Source organism: Xenopus laevis, chromosome 9_10L (assembly GCF_017654675.1).
Source record: "Xenopus laevis strain J_2021 chromosome 9_10L, Xenopus_laevis_v10.1, whole genome shotgun sequence".
NCBI lineage: Eukaryota > Metazoa > Chordata > Amphibia > Anura > Pipidae > Xenopus > Xenopus laevis.
Genome location: NC_054387.1, coordinates 17690282 through 17710278, shown reverse-complemented (window position 1 = coordinate 17710278; position 19997 = coordinate 17690282). Strand labels below are relative to the sequence as shown.

General features: G+C 41.5%; 1 protein-coding gene across 7 annotated transcripts in view; it reads left to right on the top strand.

Annotated features, from left to right (window-relative positions):
* myt1.L (myelin transcription factor 1 L homeolog) overlaps nucleotides 1-19997 on the top strand; it is a 36194-nt gene that overhangs the window by 11644 nt on the left and 4553 nt on the right. For 3 of the 7 annotated variants that reach the window (XM_018233961.2, XM_041575447.1, NM_001161390.1), the window contains 20 exon segments: nucleotides 4105-4202; nucleotides 7254-7308; nucleotides 8171-8204; nucleotides 9142-9398; nucleotides 9529-10362; nucleotides 10926-11060; nucleotides 11401-11491; nucleotides 11603-11713; nucleotides 11816-12030; nucleotides 13247-13455; nucleotides 13755-14024; nucleotides 14605-14759; nucleotides 15042-15104; nucleotides 15843-15905; nucleotides 16023-16091; nucleotides 17168-17230; nucleotides 18360-18443; nucleotides 18828-19049; nucleotides 19419-19510; nucleotides 19792-19895. In XM_018233961.2, the coding sequence (XP_018089450.1) occupies nucleotides 7254-7308; nucleotides 8171-8204; nucleotides 9142-9398; nucleotides 9529-10362; nucleotides 10926-11060; nucleotides 11401-11491; nucleotides 11603-11713; nucleotides 11816-12030; nucleotides 13247-13455; nucleotides 13755-14024; nucleotides 14605-14759; nucleotides 15042-15104; nucleotides 15843-15905; nucleotides 16023-16091; nucleotides 17168-17230; nucleotides 18360-18443; nucleotides 18828-19049; nucleotides 19419-19510; nucleotides 19792-19895 (3126 nt within the window). In that variant the 5' untranslated portion in view covers nucleotides 4105-4202. 7 annotated transcript variants of the gene reach the window in all.

Sequence of the window (19997 nt, the reverse complement as noted above, 5' to 3'; positions counted from 1 at the left end):
CCCAACAGAGCAGCCTCATGCAAATCTCGGAGCACCCTGCAGTTCAGTCCTTTACGTGCACCTTATTTGAGGTTCAACCAGTCTCCCCAAAGTCCCCATCCCCTTTGTATCCCTTAAATCACTTAGAAATATCAATGCATAAAACTAGAGCACCCACAATGAAGCACCCTAGTGCTTACCAAATGCATCCTACAGCGCTCCACTAGTGTCCCCTTTAAGGCACCTCCCAATATTCTCTCAGCCCCAAGCGAACGGCTGATCCCCCCTCAGATTGATGCAGGCAATTACTGCGGCCTCCCTATCGCATGTTTCTCGGATTGGATGAAAGCGAATGGAACAGGAGGCTGAAATGACTGCATCATATTATTTGCATTTTTAGGAAAATTCTCTTTGCAGCCAGCTGGGGTGAAAGGTCACCATTTGCATATAAATGGAAAAGGAAAGAGCTTGTTTCTTGTGTATGATTTGCACAGCAGTCGGCCTGTGTTGGGAAGATTAAAGTACACAGCTCTGCATCTGCTTATTACACAACGCAAAGAGCTTGCACACGCCAGAGCCACTCAAATGGCATTCGGGGGGAGGGGGAGGCCACAACAGCGAGTTGTTCCAATATGCCCAGAGCATTGCAGTGAGACCACAATAAAGCATTGGTACTTAATGCAAAGAGTGCAGCAGTGATGCCACAATAGAGAGTGTTTGCATTGATGCACTCATAATGTGTTAATACAATAACACCCAAACCACAAAAATGTATTGCAATACATGATGCTTGATAAAGGGGCCTGCCCCCGAAACGTTGCACTGCTATTCCGCAATAAACGTGCAAGGTGTTCTTTGCTTGCACCAGTTCTATGTGCCTCTGGGTTGTTTGACTTCTAGACTACTTACTCTAAGGCCAGCCCTTTGCACAAATAAAATATAGACACAAACTTACATGAGCACTTACCCTTATTATAAAGGGGACAGATTCACCTTTCATTTGTAGCTGCTTTGACTCCCAGCACCCCAGCTCCCAGGTACAAGCCACAAATAGTTCAGTTTTCATTCACCAGAAAGGTGATCGGTCCTAACATGTTCAATATTTACCAAACTCCCATCTGTCTCTTTTTCTGCAAACTTGTTTCTCTGCCTTTGTGTCAGGCCGACAGATGGACACAATGTGGTGAGAGGGGGGGGGGAGGCAGGTAGATGTAGGGACAACTCCCAGCAGGGAAAGAGTTATACTGGGAGCAGCATTCCCTCTTAGGTGTGTGCTCATGTGTATGCACACAAATTTGGGACCTGCCCACACAACAAATTGTGGCGCACACAAGTTTAAAATGTGAGCACAAAATAATTTTTCTGTGCACATAGCCGAGAAGGTATTACATACCTCCAAACTGTCCTGTTTTTCGCAGGACAGTCCCGATTTTGAACAGCTCCCAGATTTGTCCCAGATTTGTAACTGAAATGTCTGACTTTCTCTTTGATCACCTGCACTGAACAGCCACAAAATGATACAAAGTTTCTAACTTGAATGGCTTTTGGCAGAGAGCCCAGAATAAATACTTAGATACTTTTGTAACAGTTTAAAAAAAAGCAGTTCTCTTGGCAGAACTTAGACTCCCAGCTTTAGGGTAAGGGCACACTGGGCGATTCAGGGAGATTTAGTCGCCTGGCGACTAATCGCCTCGACTTTGCAATGACCAATCTTCCCAAATTCCTTCCCTCACTCTGCGCCTGGCTAAAATGAAAAATCACCGGCGCTAATCACACGCGGGGATTCGTTTTCCTTGCTTACTTTCATAACCTGCCAAATTTTGTAAAATGGACATGGTAATTTTGGCCATGAAAATGGGCGTGGTCAAAAAATGTTGCCCATCCCCCACACACACATAAACACATTGGTAAGAATAGAACCTCTGTTTACTACTTGTTTCTCCTGCTGACAGATGGGCCTCTTCAATCCCAAACACATAAGAAACACTTAACCCTTCTGCACTTCCAGTTCCTTCCTTTCACCCCCAACTGTCTCCTCCTGCTGCTTATGAATATTTCCCTGCAATTTGTCTCTCCAGCAGCAGTTGCAGTTGCAGAGAACACAGTTGCAGGTTCATTGTGGGTAATAGTCCTACTCTATGCACACACATCACTTGTTTCATTCTATGGAACGCTTCTTGAAAGAAGTGATCAAGTGACTGTAGCAAATGGAGAAACTAAACCGTTTCCTTTGCTATATCTGAGCAACCATGGCTATATATGATCCGAATTCCCTCCTGAAATGAGCTGTACCCATTAAAGAATAGGGGTCTGCATTAAAAGTCTCACTGTGATGCCCCACCCTTTGGAAAGCTCCGTATTCACCATTTCCAGATATGGAAATTCATGGCGAGGCTAATGGGACCTGGGGTCCCTTTTATCCTCACTTCTAACAAATGCATTTTCTTTCTAATTTGTCAGCTGGCCACAGTTATTACAGGGAATAGCACAGCAGCACATGGAATGGAGATTTATTGTAACAATGCACTGGATTGCATCCCCCACCCGTTGGCTTTTTTCACGCCTTCCAGCATCATTTTAACCCTAATAATATAATAAAGCGAGCAGGAAAGTGCAGCCAATGGGATGCCTTATAAGCAGGGATACGGGGAGAATTTCTGTGCTTTCATGTTTAATATTAATGCCCTAGAGGTTCCGTTTGGCATTGATATAAAGCACACAGTGATATATTGCCACTGCCTCCAGCTGCGAGGTGGAGATCAATTAATATTCAAGGGGCTGTACTTGGTGCCTGCAAATCAGGAGATTACCCTTTGGTGCGGGTCCTAAAATTATTTTACTATGCGACTCTTCAGTACTTTCCTGCCTCCTCAAAGCCACTCTTAAACAAATCACCATGACATTAGTGTCATGCTTAATGGGGGTAAAAACATGAGAACAACCTCTTGTGCTCAAAACCTCAGCCTATAAAATTAGGGCAACAGATGTCCCATGGCTCCCATAGAACCCAATTTTCTCCCCACCCAACAAATCTGGGGCAGTATTTACATATAATATGGCTCATACATTTCTTCTTGTCGGTGGCATTGGGTCTTATGGGGCAGATGTGTCCTACTTGGGTAGCCTGTCATTTTATCAGTAATGGTATAATTTTCCTTAACTTCCTTTTGCCTGTTAGATTTGCAGTTCATACCACCTCCCACGCAAAGGGGAGTTAGACCTGAAACAAAATCATGAGGTCCCTGTATTTATTGGACCTGGAAATAGAATTAAGGTCTATTAATTGTAAGGAAGGTTCCCTCAGCAAGTTCCCCACTTTTTTTATTACCATGCTCCCCCTCCCTACATCTATCCCCTGTTTTGCACTATAAGACCCTCACGTTGTGGATCTGGTGAGTGTCTTGTGAAACATGAAGGATGGGCAGCTCATAAAGGGAGTCTGCTGGAAAGTAAATATGGCTACAGACCTGATTCATTGCTGAGAAACACAAGGGCTCAGGGGGGTGTTCTATCTTGCTGCTGCTACTATAGGTTTTGGACTGGCCCCTTTCGGACCCGCCAGATGCCCTAACATCCAGGGCCCAATAGGCTAAAAGCCTGATGGGAATTGTGCTTGGTGGGGGCCCGCTGTATTATCCTCAGGTACTTAGGGAATTGTACCAGGACCCCCTAATTGCTCTCCTGCTGCAGCTAATACAGTAAATATCCCTTCATGTGTTATTGCTAAAAAAGAGGGATCTTAGGTAGTGATTCATGCTTCTTCCCCCCCAAGTTTCCTTTTTATTGGTTTCTGAGATCTCTTTGCCTCTTAAGAGAGTTCCATTGGATAATGAGTAGGGCACTGGTGCTGCTGTGCTCATTGCTGGCCCCTGTAGGTTGTCACAGATGTATTATGAGGCTTTTAACACACATACAGGGGTGTCAGTGGGGTGCCATGTCCTGCCTAAGAACCTCCCCTTTATATAAGCCCCTTCTCTTTCATGGTGCAAATTTCTTATGTTGTTTATCCATGTCTCCATAAACAGCTTCATATCCCCAAAAGGGGTAACTATCCTTTTTCTAAACCTCTACCTAACCTTATTTACCCAGTATCTCATATGTGTATTTCTCTTTTTCTCCCCCCAGAAAATGAGTTCCGAGGGGAGCTGCTAAGCCAAAGGTGGACACACGGGGAAAAGATCAGCAGCTGTGAGACACAAAGAATAAACAGTCAAAGGTCCAAGGTACGTCTTGGGCAAGTGTGGGATATATGTATGTAACTTAACTGAATATTTAAATACACGCCACATTATTCCCTCTATACATGGGCAGAACATTACATGTGGCAGTATTAAGTGTAGCAAATACATCAATATTCAGATACTGTTATAGTAGAGTAGGGCTTGTCTTCTTTATGATATGGTATAGTTTGGGTTTTGTACCAGGAGGGAGGAGCTATTTGGGATATGGATTCTCTTTAGGAAGCATTTGAAGACTTGGCAGGTGATGTTGAGAGTTCTAGTATAACACCTGCTGAAGGACCACAGGCCTTACCAGCACTGAAGGCAAAAATGAATACACCCCAGCGCTGTTGCATTGCAATGTGTCCTGTATCTGGTTCCAGACTAGAAATCTCCTCAGTTACCTGATCGCAGGAGAGCTTTGCAAAACAAAAGGGGGCAGAGTTGGAGGGGCTACTTCTATGTTATTCACTAACAAAACCCAACATGCCTGGAGCCCACATTCTTCCCTTTATATCCTCAGAATACATGTACATTATATTCTACCTCCCTGCCCAAGATTATTTATCATATCTTTATTTATGTATCATTTATTGGTGTAAGTTCTACCCAAGCCTTCATCATCCTCATTAGTTCATGTGTTTCAATAACAAATTACACAGTACCTTAGAGTAATAGCCTTCAACAATCTCTTTGCCTAAGGATCCATATGCAGTTTTAGGCCATGTGCATGAGATATTTTTGGGAGAATGATAGACAGGGTGAGAGAAAATGGGCGGAGAGAGAGAGATGATTGAGAGACATAAAGAGGTAGAAGGGGCCAGAGAGACAAGAGTGAGATAGAAAAAGATAGAGGGTTCTCAAGAAAGTGCAAAAGAGGGAGAATGATAGAGAGTGAAAGAGAGAGGTGGAAAGTAGAGGTGGAGGGTCAAAAAGAGATAGAGTAAGAAAGAGAGAGGGGGGAGAGAGAGTGAGCTTGATCGAGACGGATGATAGAGCGAGGGAGAGGGCAAGAGAGATATATATATATAGAGAGAGAGAGAGAGAGAGAGAGAGAGAGAAGTAGAGTAGAGTAAAATAGAATAGTAATTCATAATAGAGAGACTGAAATAGGGTGAGGGAGGAGGGGATGGGAGATAGAGATAAAGAAAGGGTAGGAGGGAGGGGGAGAGAGAATTTCAGCACATTTTTGAGTGCCAAGGACCCATTTATTTCCAGGACATGGGCGAGACAGCAGCTCAGAGGGGAACAGCCTGATAGGCAAGCTCTCTCTCTGCACAGTGCTCATAACTTAAGTTCTCATGACATTGGCTCAAATTTTGTATGGATTGCACAGCTTTGGCTGGAGATACTTTGCCTTCCAGGCTCCTTGATGCTGGGTTAGAAGGGTTGCCCTGCATTATACCACACATTAACCCTCCCTTGGCCCTTATTAAGCTCTGTGACCCTGCCAAATGCGTGAGCACTGACCCTTATATGCTTTGGGTTTCTCTAGCAGCACAGAGAATTCTCTATGATTTAAACCTATAAAAGGTTTCTTACATTCAATTTGCCATAGATCATTCCTTTGCAGCTGCAGCAAGGGGAGGGGGCAGGTTAGTAATATACAAACCGTTGCCATTTGGGTATAAAACAGACTTCTTGTTTGTGATGAAACATCAGAATTCTGCAATGCCAAGCAAAAGCATTAAGGGAGGAGGAGGGGTGGTGTCTCTAACACAGCAGCAGATTTCTCAGTCAACAAGAATGTTGATACAGATGCCTTTAGCTGTTTTGGGGCCCAGATCAAAGCACATTGTATAGGACCACATCATTTACCTGTATATAAAGAAGGCCATCTTGTCCTCCTGTCTCCATCTTATTCTGCTATTGCCAGCTTGTCCTACTTTCTACGTCTTGCATTACTATCTCCATCTTGCCCTGTTTCTCCATCTAACCCTATTGTCCCCACCTTATCCTACTGTCTCCATCTTGCTCTACTTTTTCCATCTAGCCCTACTATCCCCATGTTGTCTACTTTCTCTGTTATGCTCTTCTGTCTCCATCTTGCCCTACTGTCTCCATCTGGTTCTACTATCTCCATCTTGTCCTGCTTTCATCTTACATTACTGTCTTGATCTTGTTCTACTGTTTCCATCTTCTCCTACTTTCTCCATCTAGCCCTTCTCCATCTTGCGCTTACTGCCACCACTGTTTCCATCTTCTCCTACTTTCTCCATCTAGCCCTTCTCCATCTTGCGCTTACTGCCACCATTGTGCCCTACTGTTGTAATTTTACCTACTGTCCCCATACAGGCGACCAATTAACCTCTGATTATTCTTCAAATGTTGAGGATCCTCTTCATCACATAACTAAAAACTAAACATGAATGGAGAAATATATTAGCTCAAAATAGGATCACACTTTTTGAACACAAACTAGTGTTTTAAAGGGGTGGTTCACCTTTAATCAACTAGTTGTTTTCAGATAGATCACCAGAAATAAAGACTTTTTCCAATGACTTTCTGTTCTCTATGTGTGACTGTTTTTCTAATATTGAAGTGTCAAGTGTCTTTTTTCACCTTCTGAAGCAGCTCCGATAGGGGTGGGGGTCGCCGACCCTGTAAAGTGTTCTAAATTGATACATTTTGTTGATACATTTCTTATTTTTGTCCCTGCTGAGCAGAATCTCTGGGTTTCATTACAGGTAGCTGTTAGACTTGATACAATAGTTGCTAATACTCCAGAAATGCTGCTGAGAAATGGATCAACTAAATGTTGCAAAATTATAACAGTTTAGAGTCTGCACCTGAATTACTGAGCTGCCAGACTCAAACACCAGAGACACGAATATTCAACTTTAAACTTAGATTTTGGAAAAACAGTAAAAAATAAATAATGGAAAGTAATTGGAAAAAAGTCTTTATTTCTGGGGAACAATCTAAAAACAACTGAATCGAAAAACGTGTTTGGAAGGTGAACAACCCCTTTAATGAGATAGATCTGCAGTAAGTGTAAGAATATTAATACAAGCAGTTTTCTAATGATATTTTTCTACATGTCTGGTTTTCCAGATGAATGTGGACGATGTTAACAAAGGAACTCGCACAAGATCCAAAGCAATCCGAGGTAAGTCCATCCAGTCTCTTATCTACGTCACTTTGAACTACCACTTCAATCTGCTGTCGTCAGTCATATCTGATTAGGTTCATTCACAAAAAATCCTGAGTTGTAATAAACTGTAGAGATGTATGATTAATTAATTATGAACTTTGGGAAGCTCTTAATTACTTACAAGCAAGCTCTAACAGCAGAGCAAAAGGCAAGCTGCTCTCTTGGGATCCCAGTCCTGATTGGGAAGCACATACACACAGCTGTCTCTGTGCATAACTTAATGGGGGGGGGGGATACTAGAATGATGCAGTGTGGTTTTCCGCTGTCTCTGGTGCTGATTGCGTAGTGCCCACATACAGCTGTCTCTGTTCATGAATAAAGCAGGGGGTAGGGATACAAGTAGTGATGCAGTGTGGTTGTCTGTTGTCCCTGGTGCTGATCAGAAAGTACCCACATACAGTTGTCTCTGTCCATGACTAGATTTGGTGTTGCGAATACTAGTGGCTTGCTGTAGATTGTACTGATTGAGACGTACCAACCTACAGCTCTCATGGTCTATGTCTACATTTGGGGGTGGGTGTTCTAGAAAACAGGTGCTCATGGTCTGTGCTGGGTGCTAATAATGAGTGCTTGGTTTGGTGGACCTCAATCCCAGTCAAGGTTAAATTAAAAAATTCATTAATTTGTACAAAGCCCAATGTAGACTCAACAAATTCAGTCATGCCCTAGTATGAGTGTTACAGCTGGTGTTCAACCCCCAGAGTCACACCCCCCCTAACATGTTTTTTTCATAGCCGTTTGTACAGAGATGTTGTTCTATTGCTACTTGTCCTTTATTCATTGGGTTGATCTGGGTTCTTTTTCATTCTTTCCGCAGTGATCCCATTAGACCTGATTGAGCAGGAAGTTAGGTAAGATGGAAACATTTTGCGTTTGAGAAATCTCACCCCTCTGTTGCCTTGGCATTTTTAGAAGTTCTATTCTGCATATATTTGCAATTACTACACCCTCTCAATAGTTGCATAATTATAAAGGTGCACACTAATAGGCCAGTATCTGAATTAATATGCATGGTAGTAGTTTGAAATTAAGAACTAACCAGATATTCAATTCCGGTTCCATAGTCAGTAACCCTAGCAACCAGAGAGAATGATTGCCAGGTTGCCTTTATTAAGACTACTGAAAAGCTTCGCATTTCAATACAAATACAAAAATAATACATTCTTTTAAAATTCACTTTACAACTCAACCTTGATCAGCTCAGCTTTGAAGTGCGGAGCCATAAGACATAAATAGAAATGAGTCAGGGAGCCGTGATCACCTTAAACACTCTGTATGTTGTGGGTGCTGGCTGAGTGCTAGAAGAGCTGTGAGGACACAAATAGACTTAGTTTGGCTTTTTATTCGTGTCCTCATATATGCTCTGCCATTGTGCTTATTTTCTATACCCATCTCCATTTGTCTTTATTCTTTGAAATAGAAGGAGCTTTTCAGTTACTTATCATGAGGATTTCTAGCCTGTGGCTGTGCTCTAACTACTAACATTCTGAGCTGCACTCTACCAGGGATGCTGGGAGTTAGATTGGGGAAAAAATCTAGTTCATTTTTATGCCTCCAGGGGAGGGGGAGTGCTCACGTTCTCATGGTACTCATGTGAATATCTCTATAACATTTCCAGCTCAGCTGTTTTGTTTGTTTTGGATTAAGAATATTGTAATTGATTTAACAAAGATTAATGCAGACAAGGAGTCTTAGTTGAAACAGAACAAGTAAAACCACACAAATGTTATAATTCAGGAATACTTTATTAACTTGAATTTCTTTAACTTCCATCTTGTTCTCTTACAGTTTACAAAGTTGCCCCTTGTCACGGAAGCGCAAATTGCAAGAATCAGAGCAGGAACATCCCTCCTCCAAGAGAAAATCCCACCCCCTGAAACTGGCATTAGATGAAGGATTCAATGTGGACAGCGATGGCAGTGAGGAGGCAGAAACAAAGGAGGAGGATTCTGGGACAGAGGAATCAGAGGCAACCATAGAAGAGATTGAAGAGGATTTTGAACCAACAGAACCCAAGGAAGCTCCTAGCCCTCAGACTACAGAAGGTAAATATCTCCCTCTGTTATCTCCTTATCTTGCCTTTAAAGGTGGTAGTGCAGTGGTGTTGCTTGGGGTTAAATAACCTTTGTGGGACCAGGATAAACTTTTTTTCTCTTTCCTGTTTCTGTGTTGCAGCTGACAGCTCTGATAAAGTGGAACCAGAGGAGACAGAGACTAAAACTGAAAGCAGCCCCCCAGCTAAAGCCAATTACAGCAGTTATCAAGAAATCATAGCCAACTCTCTTCTAAACCTGGGCCAGGTTGCCAAAGAAGCCCTGGTGTCAGAAGGACACTTGAAAGAAAGTGAGCTAACTGAAGAAAAGCCAAGTTCAGTAAATGCAGGTCAGGAGGAAGTTGAACAACTTATGGTGGAAGAGTCATGTGAAAAAGAGATCATCATACAAACTGAAGATGCAGAGGAAGTTATTGAAGTCACCAGTGAACCAAGCAGTGAGTCTGGTGGTGAACCCAGAGACGAAGTCAGCTGTGAGGACACTGGAAAACTGCAAAAAGATATGGATGATGAAGAGGAAGATGAAGATGATGATGATGTTGATGAAGAAGATGATGATGATGACCTGGAAGAAGATGAAGAAGAAGAAGAAGAGGAACAATCTTCAGAGATGGCCAACCAAGATCTCCCCCATGCTTCTCAGGATTCCCCTAAAATTCACTGTGAAGGACAGTTCAGTCCTAAGCCTGAATATTCTGTGATTGTGGAGGTCAGGTCTGATGATGATAAAGATGATGATAGTCATTCACAGAAATCAGCTGTAACAGATGAGTCTGAGATGTACGACATGATGACCCGAGGAAACCTGGGACTTTTAGAGCAAGCCATTGCCCTGAAAGCTGAACAAGTCAAAGTTGTTCGGGAGCCGGGCAGGTCCTCCTTGGACAACATGAAGAACTTTTCAACTGATGAAAAACAGAACAGACCAATAGACACCATGAGGAAGAACTTCTATGGTAAATTATTTTGAATGTGCCTTCCATAGTTATTTAGTTGCCACCACACTACACTGTCATAGTATCCCTTTCTCAGCAGCATTTTATACAGTAATTGCAAGTGTGTAATATAATCTCAGTTTGCTGGCTTACTTGCAGGAAACAGATTATCTGACATGAAACTGGAAACCTTAATTCTCATTGACTGATGGTGTCATTTTTATCTTAGATATGAAATTCTACATGAATTTGGCTCAGTGTCAATAGGGAGTGACTAACCTTTGTTAATGGCATTTAAATTCCTAACAGTTGCAAATCTTCTAAAAATAAGACAATCTCTTAGAATGTGACTTCTAAATTCTAAGGTTTCCAACGCTTGTTCCTTAGCATTAGTAATAGACAGGCTTCTGTATTCAATCACATTCCACTTCCATTAGATATAACTCGTTTTGCTAATTTGATGGATTTCAAAGATAGTGGAAAGTTTCAAGGTTTAAAGGTTTGAGGACCACAACCTGAGCAGCTTGTTATGGTTATGATGTAAACAGTTAGTATTATGTGTTGTATCATTTGGACTCTCTTAGATGCAGCAAGGCCAGAGAAGAGAGAGATAAAATGTCCCACGCCTGGTTGTGATGGAACAGGACACGTCACAGGATTATACCCACATCACAGGAGTCTTTCTGGATGCCCCCATAAGGACAGGATTCCCCCAGAAAGTAAGTGCTTTGTGTTTACCAAGAAAAAGCTGTCACAGATACAAATAATATAGTACAACTCTTGTTGTCAAGACTAATCTCAAAACAAAATATGGATGGTCTATGGATAGTAAGGATGTAATGTCTTTAAAGATGAATACAAATTTGGAAAGATAGTTTGTCATTAGTGGTCATAAAGTTAATTTGACATCTGATGTTTTTGTCTCCAATAAATCCTATACAGACAGTACATCTATGGCAAGAATTAATATGGGGTTTATTATAATTAAATGAAGCCAAGTATAATTACCCAAGAGTAGGTGATAAATAAATATTCTCTCTCTCTTTCTCCTTTCCAAAGTCTTGGCCATGCATGAGAATGTGCTGAAGTGTCCAACCCCTGGGTGCACAGGGCAAGGCCATGTAAACAGCAACCGTAACACACACAGGAGGTACACAAAATGCCTGAATAAATGTTGGGGGGTGCAATTATTTATTATAACAATCCATTGCACAATCAGCTTCCCCTCTTACAAATGTTATGTGATTTTTGTTTTTTGCAGTTTATCTGGGTGCCCCATTGCTGCAGCAGAAAAGTTGGCCAGATCACATGAGAAACAGCAACAGCCTGGAGACCTCTCCAAAAGCAGCTCAAATTCAGACAGAATACTCAGGTGAGCGTAAGAAATAGATGGGCCATTCCACACACTATTCATATCTCTTTGTATCATGAAATGATGTATCTTTATATCTTATTTCCACTTGTGTCATTGAAGGCCCATGTGCTTTGTGAAGCAACTGGAAATTCCCCAATATGGCAGCTATAGACCCAACATGGCTCCTGCAACCCCCAGGGCCAATCTGGCCAAGGAACTGGAGAAGTACTCCAAGGTCACCTTCGATTATGCAAGTTTTGATGCTCAGGTTTTTGGCAAACGTTTGCTTGCCCCAAAGATTCCGTCAAGCGAAACCTCACCCAAAGCCTTTAAATGTAAGTGGAAAGCTTCCCTTGTTCTCAGGAGATAATATAAATATGGAATAACATGCAGGATCTTGCTTTATGAAAATAATTCTCTTGTGTTGATATGAGAGAGATGGTAACTTAGACAGATGGGTAATTACCATAAAAGTGCTGACTCTGACAGCAGTGTGTGACGCATACTCCATCTCTTTAGATTGCGATAACCATTCCCCAAGGGCTCGCATACCGTTTTCCATCAAGAGATTTCAGCCCATGATTTGAAGAAAATAACATATAAAAGGAAGGTAGCCACCACTGTGCAGAATTATTATTTTCTTCTGGATTGTATTAGTACACTGTAATGAATTACAAGTTTCTAAAGGGCAGGAAGTATTGTCTCCAGAGAAAGCAAGTGGTACATTTATATATAAATATATATATCTGAGAGGTAATAATCAATCAGATCCTGTATCATTAGCCCATTACTTGTTGTGTCTCTCTATGGCACAATGATACCAAGTGGTCAGTTAATTAGTAATTTAGTGACTGACCTCAAGATATGTCTCTTAGCCTTTCCAAGCTTCCCATTTTCTGCTAGAGACTGTTATGAAAAATGACTGGGACTTTGTTTGCTCGAATCTCCTTGTTTGCAGTTTTGACCCTTATTTCTGATTAGCACTCGGTGTTGTACATAACTTTGCTGTTGCAGAGAAAAGAGTCCTTCATTAGCCAATGAAACCTGTGCAGAAACAGCAAGCCAAGAGCCAAGCTGGAATCTGATTCTGCTAGACAGGGCAATGGACGATACAGAAATTATGTTTCAAGGAGGCCAAGAAATAAAAAGAAACTCCCCAACTGGAAGGGATGGACTAGCTGGCCATTAGAATTCCCCCATATAATTGTTCTGACACAAAGCATTGCAGCAAAGCTCATAAACCTTCCCACCACTCATGTCCCTTCTCTAATTCACTGATTAGAAATCCATCTGAGTGGGGATATTGTTATTAAATGCAAAACTTTGGCAAGAAGGTGTCAAATTGAAAAAATGCTTGGCACTGTTCAGATTTCCCAAAGGAGGGCTCTAAACAATTTGCTGATGAAGGAGCTTGCACTGCAATTCATTAATAGCCGGTTGAGTTGCCAGGCCGGATATTGAGTCTCTTGGAAGCTTTGGTCTTTCTAATTTCCATTTGTATGGAATATTCTGCATGTGTCATGATTTTCTCTTTGTGTTGTTTATCTGCAGCCAAACCTTTTCCAAAGGCCTCTTCCCCCAGTCACAGCCCATCCAGCAGCTATATTAAAAGCACTTCTTCTTCCTCCTCCTCTGGCTTCGACTATACCCACGATGCTGAGGCAGCACACATGGCTGCAACCGCCATCTTGAATCTGTCAACTCGGTGCTGGGAGATGCCAGAGAATCTCAGTACCAAACAGCAGGATACTCCCAGCAAAGTGAGTTTTTTAAAACATCAGCATGAAATATCAAAAACAGGGGGCCATCAATCAAAATCCAGATAAACTCGTTTATTGTAGGAACCGAAGAAAAGTTTTTGTGGTTCACTTTTTGTCTTATGGGAAATCTTGCAGTCATGCTAAGATCCTTTCCCCTTAGCTTTATCCTATTAGCCCTGTGGGGCTTTTTCTCATTTAAAAACCCATTCTTCATGTATAGGTAAAACCTATGGTTTCTAGGGGACAATAGATCAGGGTTTGTTATGAAATGTGCCAAATGTCTGTGTTTTTGACTGCAGTCCAGTGAAATTGAAGTGGATGAAAATGGCACTTTGGACTTGAGCATGAACAAGCATCGGAAACGGGAGAGCACTTTTCCCAGCAGCAGCAGTTGCAGCAGTAGCCCCAGCATGAAATCCCCTGACCAATCCCAACGGCAGAACTGCACCAGTGCTACCAGCAGCAACATGACCTCTCCTCAGTCTAGCCAGACCTCTCGGCAAGATGACTGGGATGGTCCCATAGACTACACAAAGCCAAATCGGCAGCGGGAAGAGGAGCCAGAAGAGGTAGGTGGTTGAGTTAAATCCATGTGCCCCGTTTCTTCCTATGCAAAACTAGGGCACCCTGAAGTCTAAGAGATTCTGCATTCAAATGTTAGTCTTCTGTAACCAATCATTCTACCCTATAACATGATGCTTTGGCCACTGTTTCATTAGAGTTCATTAATATTTTAGTCATATTATTGTTTTTGGATATTTATCCAGTGAGGCTAGAGGAAAGGAGACTTCACCGCAAGCATAGGAACTGTATCTCAAATGTAAGAACTGACAATTGCAGAGAATGGCAATCCACCTGCCATTTTTGCGTCATTGGGGATGAACTTGATGGACTTATGTTTTTTTATCCCAATTGAAACACTAGTTGCACATATAATAACAGTTCATATTCAGTCTTCAGTGGCACATATTTATTTCCACTTACCTGGAGATTGAAGTGATCCAAGAAGGCATCTGATGGCTAAACAAAAGTATTTTTTTTATCATACTGAATGCCCCGAACATTTGAAATATTCCAATTACGCGTCTGATTAAAAATCTCCCATATTCATATCAGGAAATAACCCAATTCCCCCATTACCCCTTACAGATGGAGCCTACGGCAGCATCTTTTGCCTCCTCCGAAGCGGATGAGCAGGAGATGCAGGAGGAGAATTACGAAGATCGCAAATACCCAGGAGATGTGACGTTAACAAATTTTAAACTGAAATTCCTCTCCAAGGACAGCAAGAAGGAACTTCTGTCGTAAGTAACAAGCACAACAGAAATGGGTATTTGGGGGGGAAATCAGGTCTTCCAGGCATTCAGACTTCACTAGATCATATCTATGATTCCACAAATACACATCTGAATAACAGTAGCAGCGGCACACACATAGGTATTGGGCAGACCATACTGAGCATACACAGGAGGCCTGTTGTCTTGGGGAAAGATCCTATTTAATTGTTTGAAAAGAAATGAAAGAAATGCAACTTTTCGTTATTCATGAATTAAAATCTTATCTTTCTGACTTTTGTTACAATGCAGCAGAAGTCAGCCCTCCTCCAACCAGGGCTCCAGTTCCCACAATGCCTTGCTTTCTTGTTACAGGTATGTTGATCAGCTGGCTTCTGCAAAACTGTTTCAAAAGACAGACCCAGAGAATTACACTTTATTCCATTATGCACATAGATTTTTGGTGGAGTTCCCCTTTAAACTGACAATATGAGAGGACCTTATGGGGGCACATTTACTAACCTGCGAATTTTCGTGTTGGAAATCTCCTCCAGACTTCGTGTAAAAACATCAGATGTTATTTTGCGTATTCATCAAAATGCGCAAATGCGTCTCGGCAAAAGAACGTTGACGTACTTATAATAGCGATAATTCGTTGGTGCGAAGTTTTTAAAACAAATTTTCAAATGTTAAAAAATGTAAATAAGGTGTTTTTAACAGTTACAAATTGTAAACATAATCCCATGAAAAAACGCAAGCATTTTTACGTTTGCTTATGACTTTTTTGGAATACAGGATATGTATGTGCTATGCGAATATAGAATTTCTCAGTGTTGTTTTTTTTGCATGGCACATTACTGCACCCTTTGTTTAAAGGACACAAATGGGTCATTGTTTATTTGGCCATTAAGTACACCAAATTTGCTTCTTATATCCCTATAGTATATGTATATAGAGACATATACCTGCTGCTCCATCACTGCACATAACTGCCCTGGATGCCTCTATACATACATACATGCTCTGTACTGAACTGACCTTCATTTCCATTCCATTTCTGCACTCTGCTTTGCATACATGACGCATGTAACACATGATATTCTTTCTATACAGCTGCCCAACCCCGGGATGTGATGGAAGTGGACACATCACTGGAAACTATGCCTCTCACCGCAGGTTAGAATCCCCCAGGTTGCACCTTTCCGCTCTGGCTTGCAAGCTTTTTTTATTGTTTGGAACTCTCCCGCACTCCTCTTTTTTGGCTTATCCAGATCTCTATCTGTTCTCTTTCAGCCTTTCTGGTTGCCCTCTTGCTGACAAGAGTCTCAGAAATCTCATGGCTGCCCACTCTGCTGATCTCAAGTATGTTTGCGCTAATCTCTGCTCCTCCTTTCCTAGTGTGCTGCCTTCCCTATACCCTCCCTCTCAACCTTTGCTTACAAAAAAAATCTGCTGAGACTTCTGAGGCCAACTGATTTATTTAATCCCCCCAGACAACATTTGGCTATAAATATGAGTTGGACTTTTGATCTTGCATGCTCCTGTTAAGAGGCCTGAGCAGAATTTTGTGAATGCTATTTGATTGCTCTATGCACGTTTTGCTTTCTATAGTTTGCCTTCAACCATAATTCAGTTTCAATAGGTGTTTTCTTTTTATGGGATCCCTGATGAGTCTTTACATGATGAGGAGCTTCCATCAATAGCTCAAAATCCATAAAACGCTTCTTAGAATTATCCCAAGAATAAACACTCATCATCTTTACTCTTAGTACAGTGTTTGTGTCAAACACATGGATCTCTACAAGCAATTTGTTCTCCAGGGATTCCATAGAAATGAAAGGTTACCTACCCTAAAGCTCATGCTACTTTACAACAAATGTTCTCAAGGAGGCCTAGAGATTAAAACCCATTATTTAGCCAAGAACGTTGCCTCATCTGCACATGCAGAGAACTTGGTACACTGTTCTGAATATTTAGAGTCTGATATGCCTTACTGATTTAAAGCCAGTATACGACACAGCTCCATGCAACGGTAATTTAAAAAGCCTTTATTCAGCTCATGGCTTTAGATCTGTAACATTACAACGTTTCGGGCTTATATCCAGCCTTTTTAAGCTCTTGAAAAAGGGCTGGATATAGGCCTAAAACGTTGGATTTAAATTGACTGTGTTGGCTTGTGGACCACCGGACACGTGCACCATTATATAATAAGAGGTGGAAATTGGGTGAGTGCTGACTAAAAAACTGCTAATGCCTTACTGATTGTCTTGTTAAGGTACCAGTGAAATATCACCATCTAGTGGTCATAAAGTAAAAGCTATTATAGTAAATCTGGGCTTCTTGGTAAGAAGTCAGCAGCCTTTAGATACCTCCTGTATATTTTAGTATATTTGCATTTTTGGCTGAAGCCCTGAATTCTTTTTACTTGTTTCACACAGGTGCCCAACTCCAGGTTGCGATGGCTCAGGACACATCACAGGGAATTATGCATCTCATCGAAGGTAAATCATCTCTTGGGGGTTTTTTGTTCCTAACATCTGCTCCCTGTGACTTGTGCCGAGCTCTTGCATGGCATTACGGAATAATTTCCCACAGGACAGGATCTTTCTCTCTCTTTCATCATGTACCCTTGGTCTCCTGTAGACTGGGAAGTGTTGACATTGGATGTGTAATACACAAGGAATACCGCAACATCAATGAAGAGTATAGTGTTTATCTTGTGTTCTATAAAAGATGCAGGCATTAATACCAGACAATAGTATTGTACATCAATACATATTTATCAGAATTAGAGAAACAAATTTCCATTTAGACAGACTCAGCTCACATTGCCTCAAAAACGTTGCTTCTGCTCAAATAAAGTAGTCTAGCCTATAGCATGGACAGTTAGGGTGGTCCATTCTAATTCTATTGGGCATGGTCAGTTTGACTAACATTCAACATGCTGACACTACTGAGCACTCTCAAATCCCATGTTGAGTAGACACCGTGCAATTTGCCTAACCTAAAAACCCTATAGTGCACAGCGCATTACCTCCCAGCTTGCACAAATGGTTCTATATCATTTAGTATTCTAACATTTCAAATATCTATATGAAAACTAAACTGAGATAAAATGGGCACTTGGGGCAAATTCACTAAGATTCGTAGTTGCGCCAGTGTCCGCTTCGCCGCACTTCGCCAGGCGTATTTTCGCCAGCGCTACGCAAATTTACTAAAATTCGAAGTTGCGCTCAGGGGAAGCATAAGGTTGCGAAGTAAGGTTTGCCAAGCAAAGCGAAGTTACGCTAGTGATCCTTAATTTGCATACGGCGCCAAATTCAAGTTACAATGCAGGTATATGAAGCATCACTACACAAGTCTGGGAAACCTTCAAAACCGCAAATAAAATTTTTATTTTGCCCTACACATGTGCCCACTGTATAGTTAAGGTGCCATGCGTTAGGAAATGTAGGGGGGAAGGAGGGTAGCCCCAAAAATTTTTTTCTTTTTAATTAACGCTAGCGTTAGGCGCTTCATCCTTTAGTGAATTTGCCCCTTGGTTTATCCTTTAAGTAGAACTGGGGCAGTTCGGCAATTCAGGCAATCATGACTATAACAGAAATGACAGCTTCTTCTTCTTCTTTACAGCTTGTCAGGTTGCCCACGTGCCAAGAAAAGCGGATTGAAAATTACACCTACTAAGGATGACAAAGATGATCCAGAGCTCATGAAGTGAGTGCAAACCTTTTCTGGGGGTGCCCAATTTTTAGTCAGGCCTGAAAGGCTCAGAAAGTGTCTATAAAACAAACTGAAGGAAAGAAAACACATGCACAGCCTACAGTAACTTATAATATGGGAGGCCTTTAAACACAATATACCTGAATCCTTTAACTGAGGGACTAGTAAAGCTGTTAATTATTTTGTACATAAGGTTGGTGTCATGGAAGACATCATCTGCAACCCTCCATTTATGGAAAAAGCTTTTTAAGTTAAGATTTTGTGTGTACTTTTTCTGGCAAAGAAAACACATGATAAAGTACCTATAGATGTTCTACATATCAATTAGCAAGACATTTTTTAACTTAATGGTTTTGCTGTGATCTATTTTGTGATCAGGTGCCCGGTGCCAGGCTGTGATGGTCTTGGTCACATTAGTGGTAAATATGCTTCCCATCGCAGTGCATCCGGATGCCCACTTGCAGCCCGTAGACAGAAAGAAGGAGCTCTCAATGGATCTGCTTTCTCATGGAAATCACTTAAGACAGAAGGTCCCTCCTGCCCAACCCCAGGGTGTGATGGATCAGGCCATGCCAATGGAAGCTTCCTTACTCACAGAAGGTAAGCATAACCCCAAACCTATATATATGTTAAAAAGCATCACCCCCATGTAGACATCTGCCAACACATTGAGCACAAACTCTTAAATTTGATGTTGGTCTATACAGTCTGTTAAACCAAATGACTTTATTTGATGATGAGAATTGATGTCAGTTTAGAGTGGTAGGTGTTGGAGGCCCTTGAAGGCTGAACTTGGCTCAGTTTTCAGTGAGAGTATATTCCAATCCTTATACTATGACAAAGACTTTAGTAATAAAGTGCTTCTTCTGGGTCCTTTTGTTTCTCTTTTGCTTTCTTCTACGTCCAAGAACCAACATTGGCATTATTGTATCAGCTGACTAAAATAGTCCTTCTTTGTTTTATCCTCAGTTTGTCCGGCTGCCCTCGAGCTTCTTTTGCTGGAAAGAAAGGGAAGCTCTCAGGAGATGAACTTCTTGGCACAAAATTCAAGACTAGTGATGGTAATTATGAAAGGAAATATTTTAAACCTAGAGCATCTTAACCACTTGCATGGTCTCTTTCTGTAAGGGATGACAACCCTTTTAACAGTGGGGTGGATTTAATGATAATGCAAAATACTATTCAGATAGTGACAGAGTCAGTTGCTTTTGCTTGTTGTGTTACTTTAGACACAGTTTTGCTCTGCAGAAACATTTAGAAGAAAAATTGTTAGCAATATAGGTATAAATTACATACATGTATAAAACCAATGGGTTTATGAGGTCTGTCTCTATCCTCACAGTCTTAGAAAATGATGAAGAAATCAAACAACTGAATAAGGAGATAAATGAGCTGAATGAATCCAACTCAGAGATGGAAGCTGATATGGTGAACCTGCAGTCTCAGGTTTGTGATAGGTTTTTGGCATTTTTAGAAACCGTTGATCTTAAACTGTTGAATATTTCTTGTGGAGTCAGCCAGGGTTTCCTGTGCCAGAGTAAATGCTGG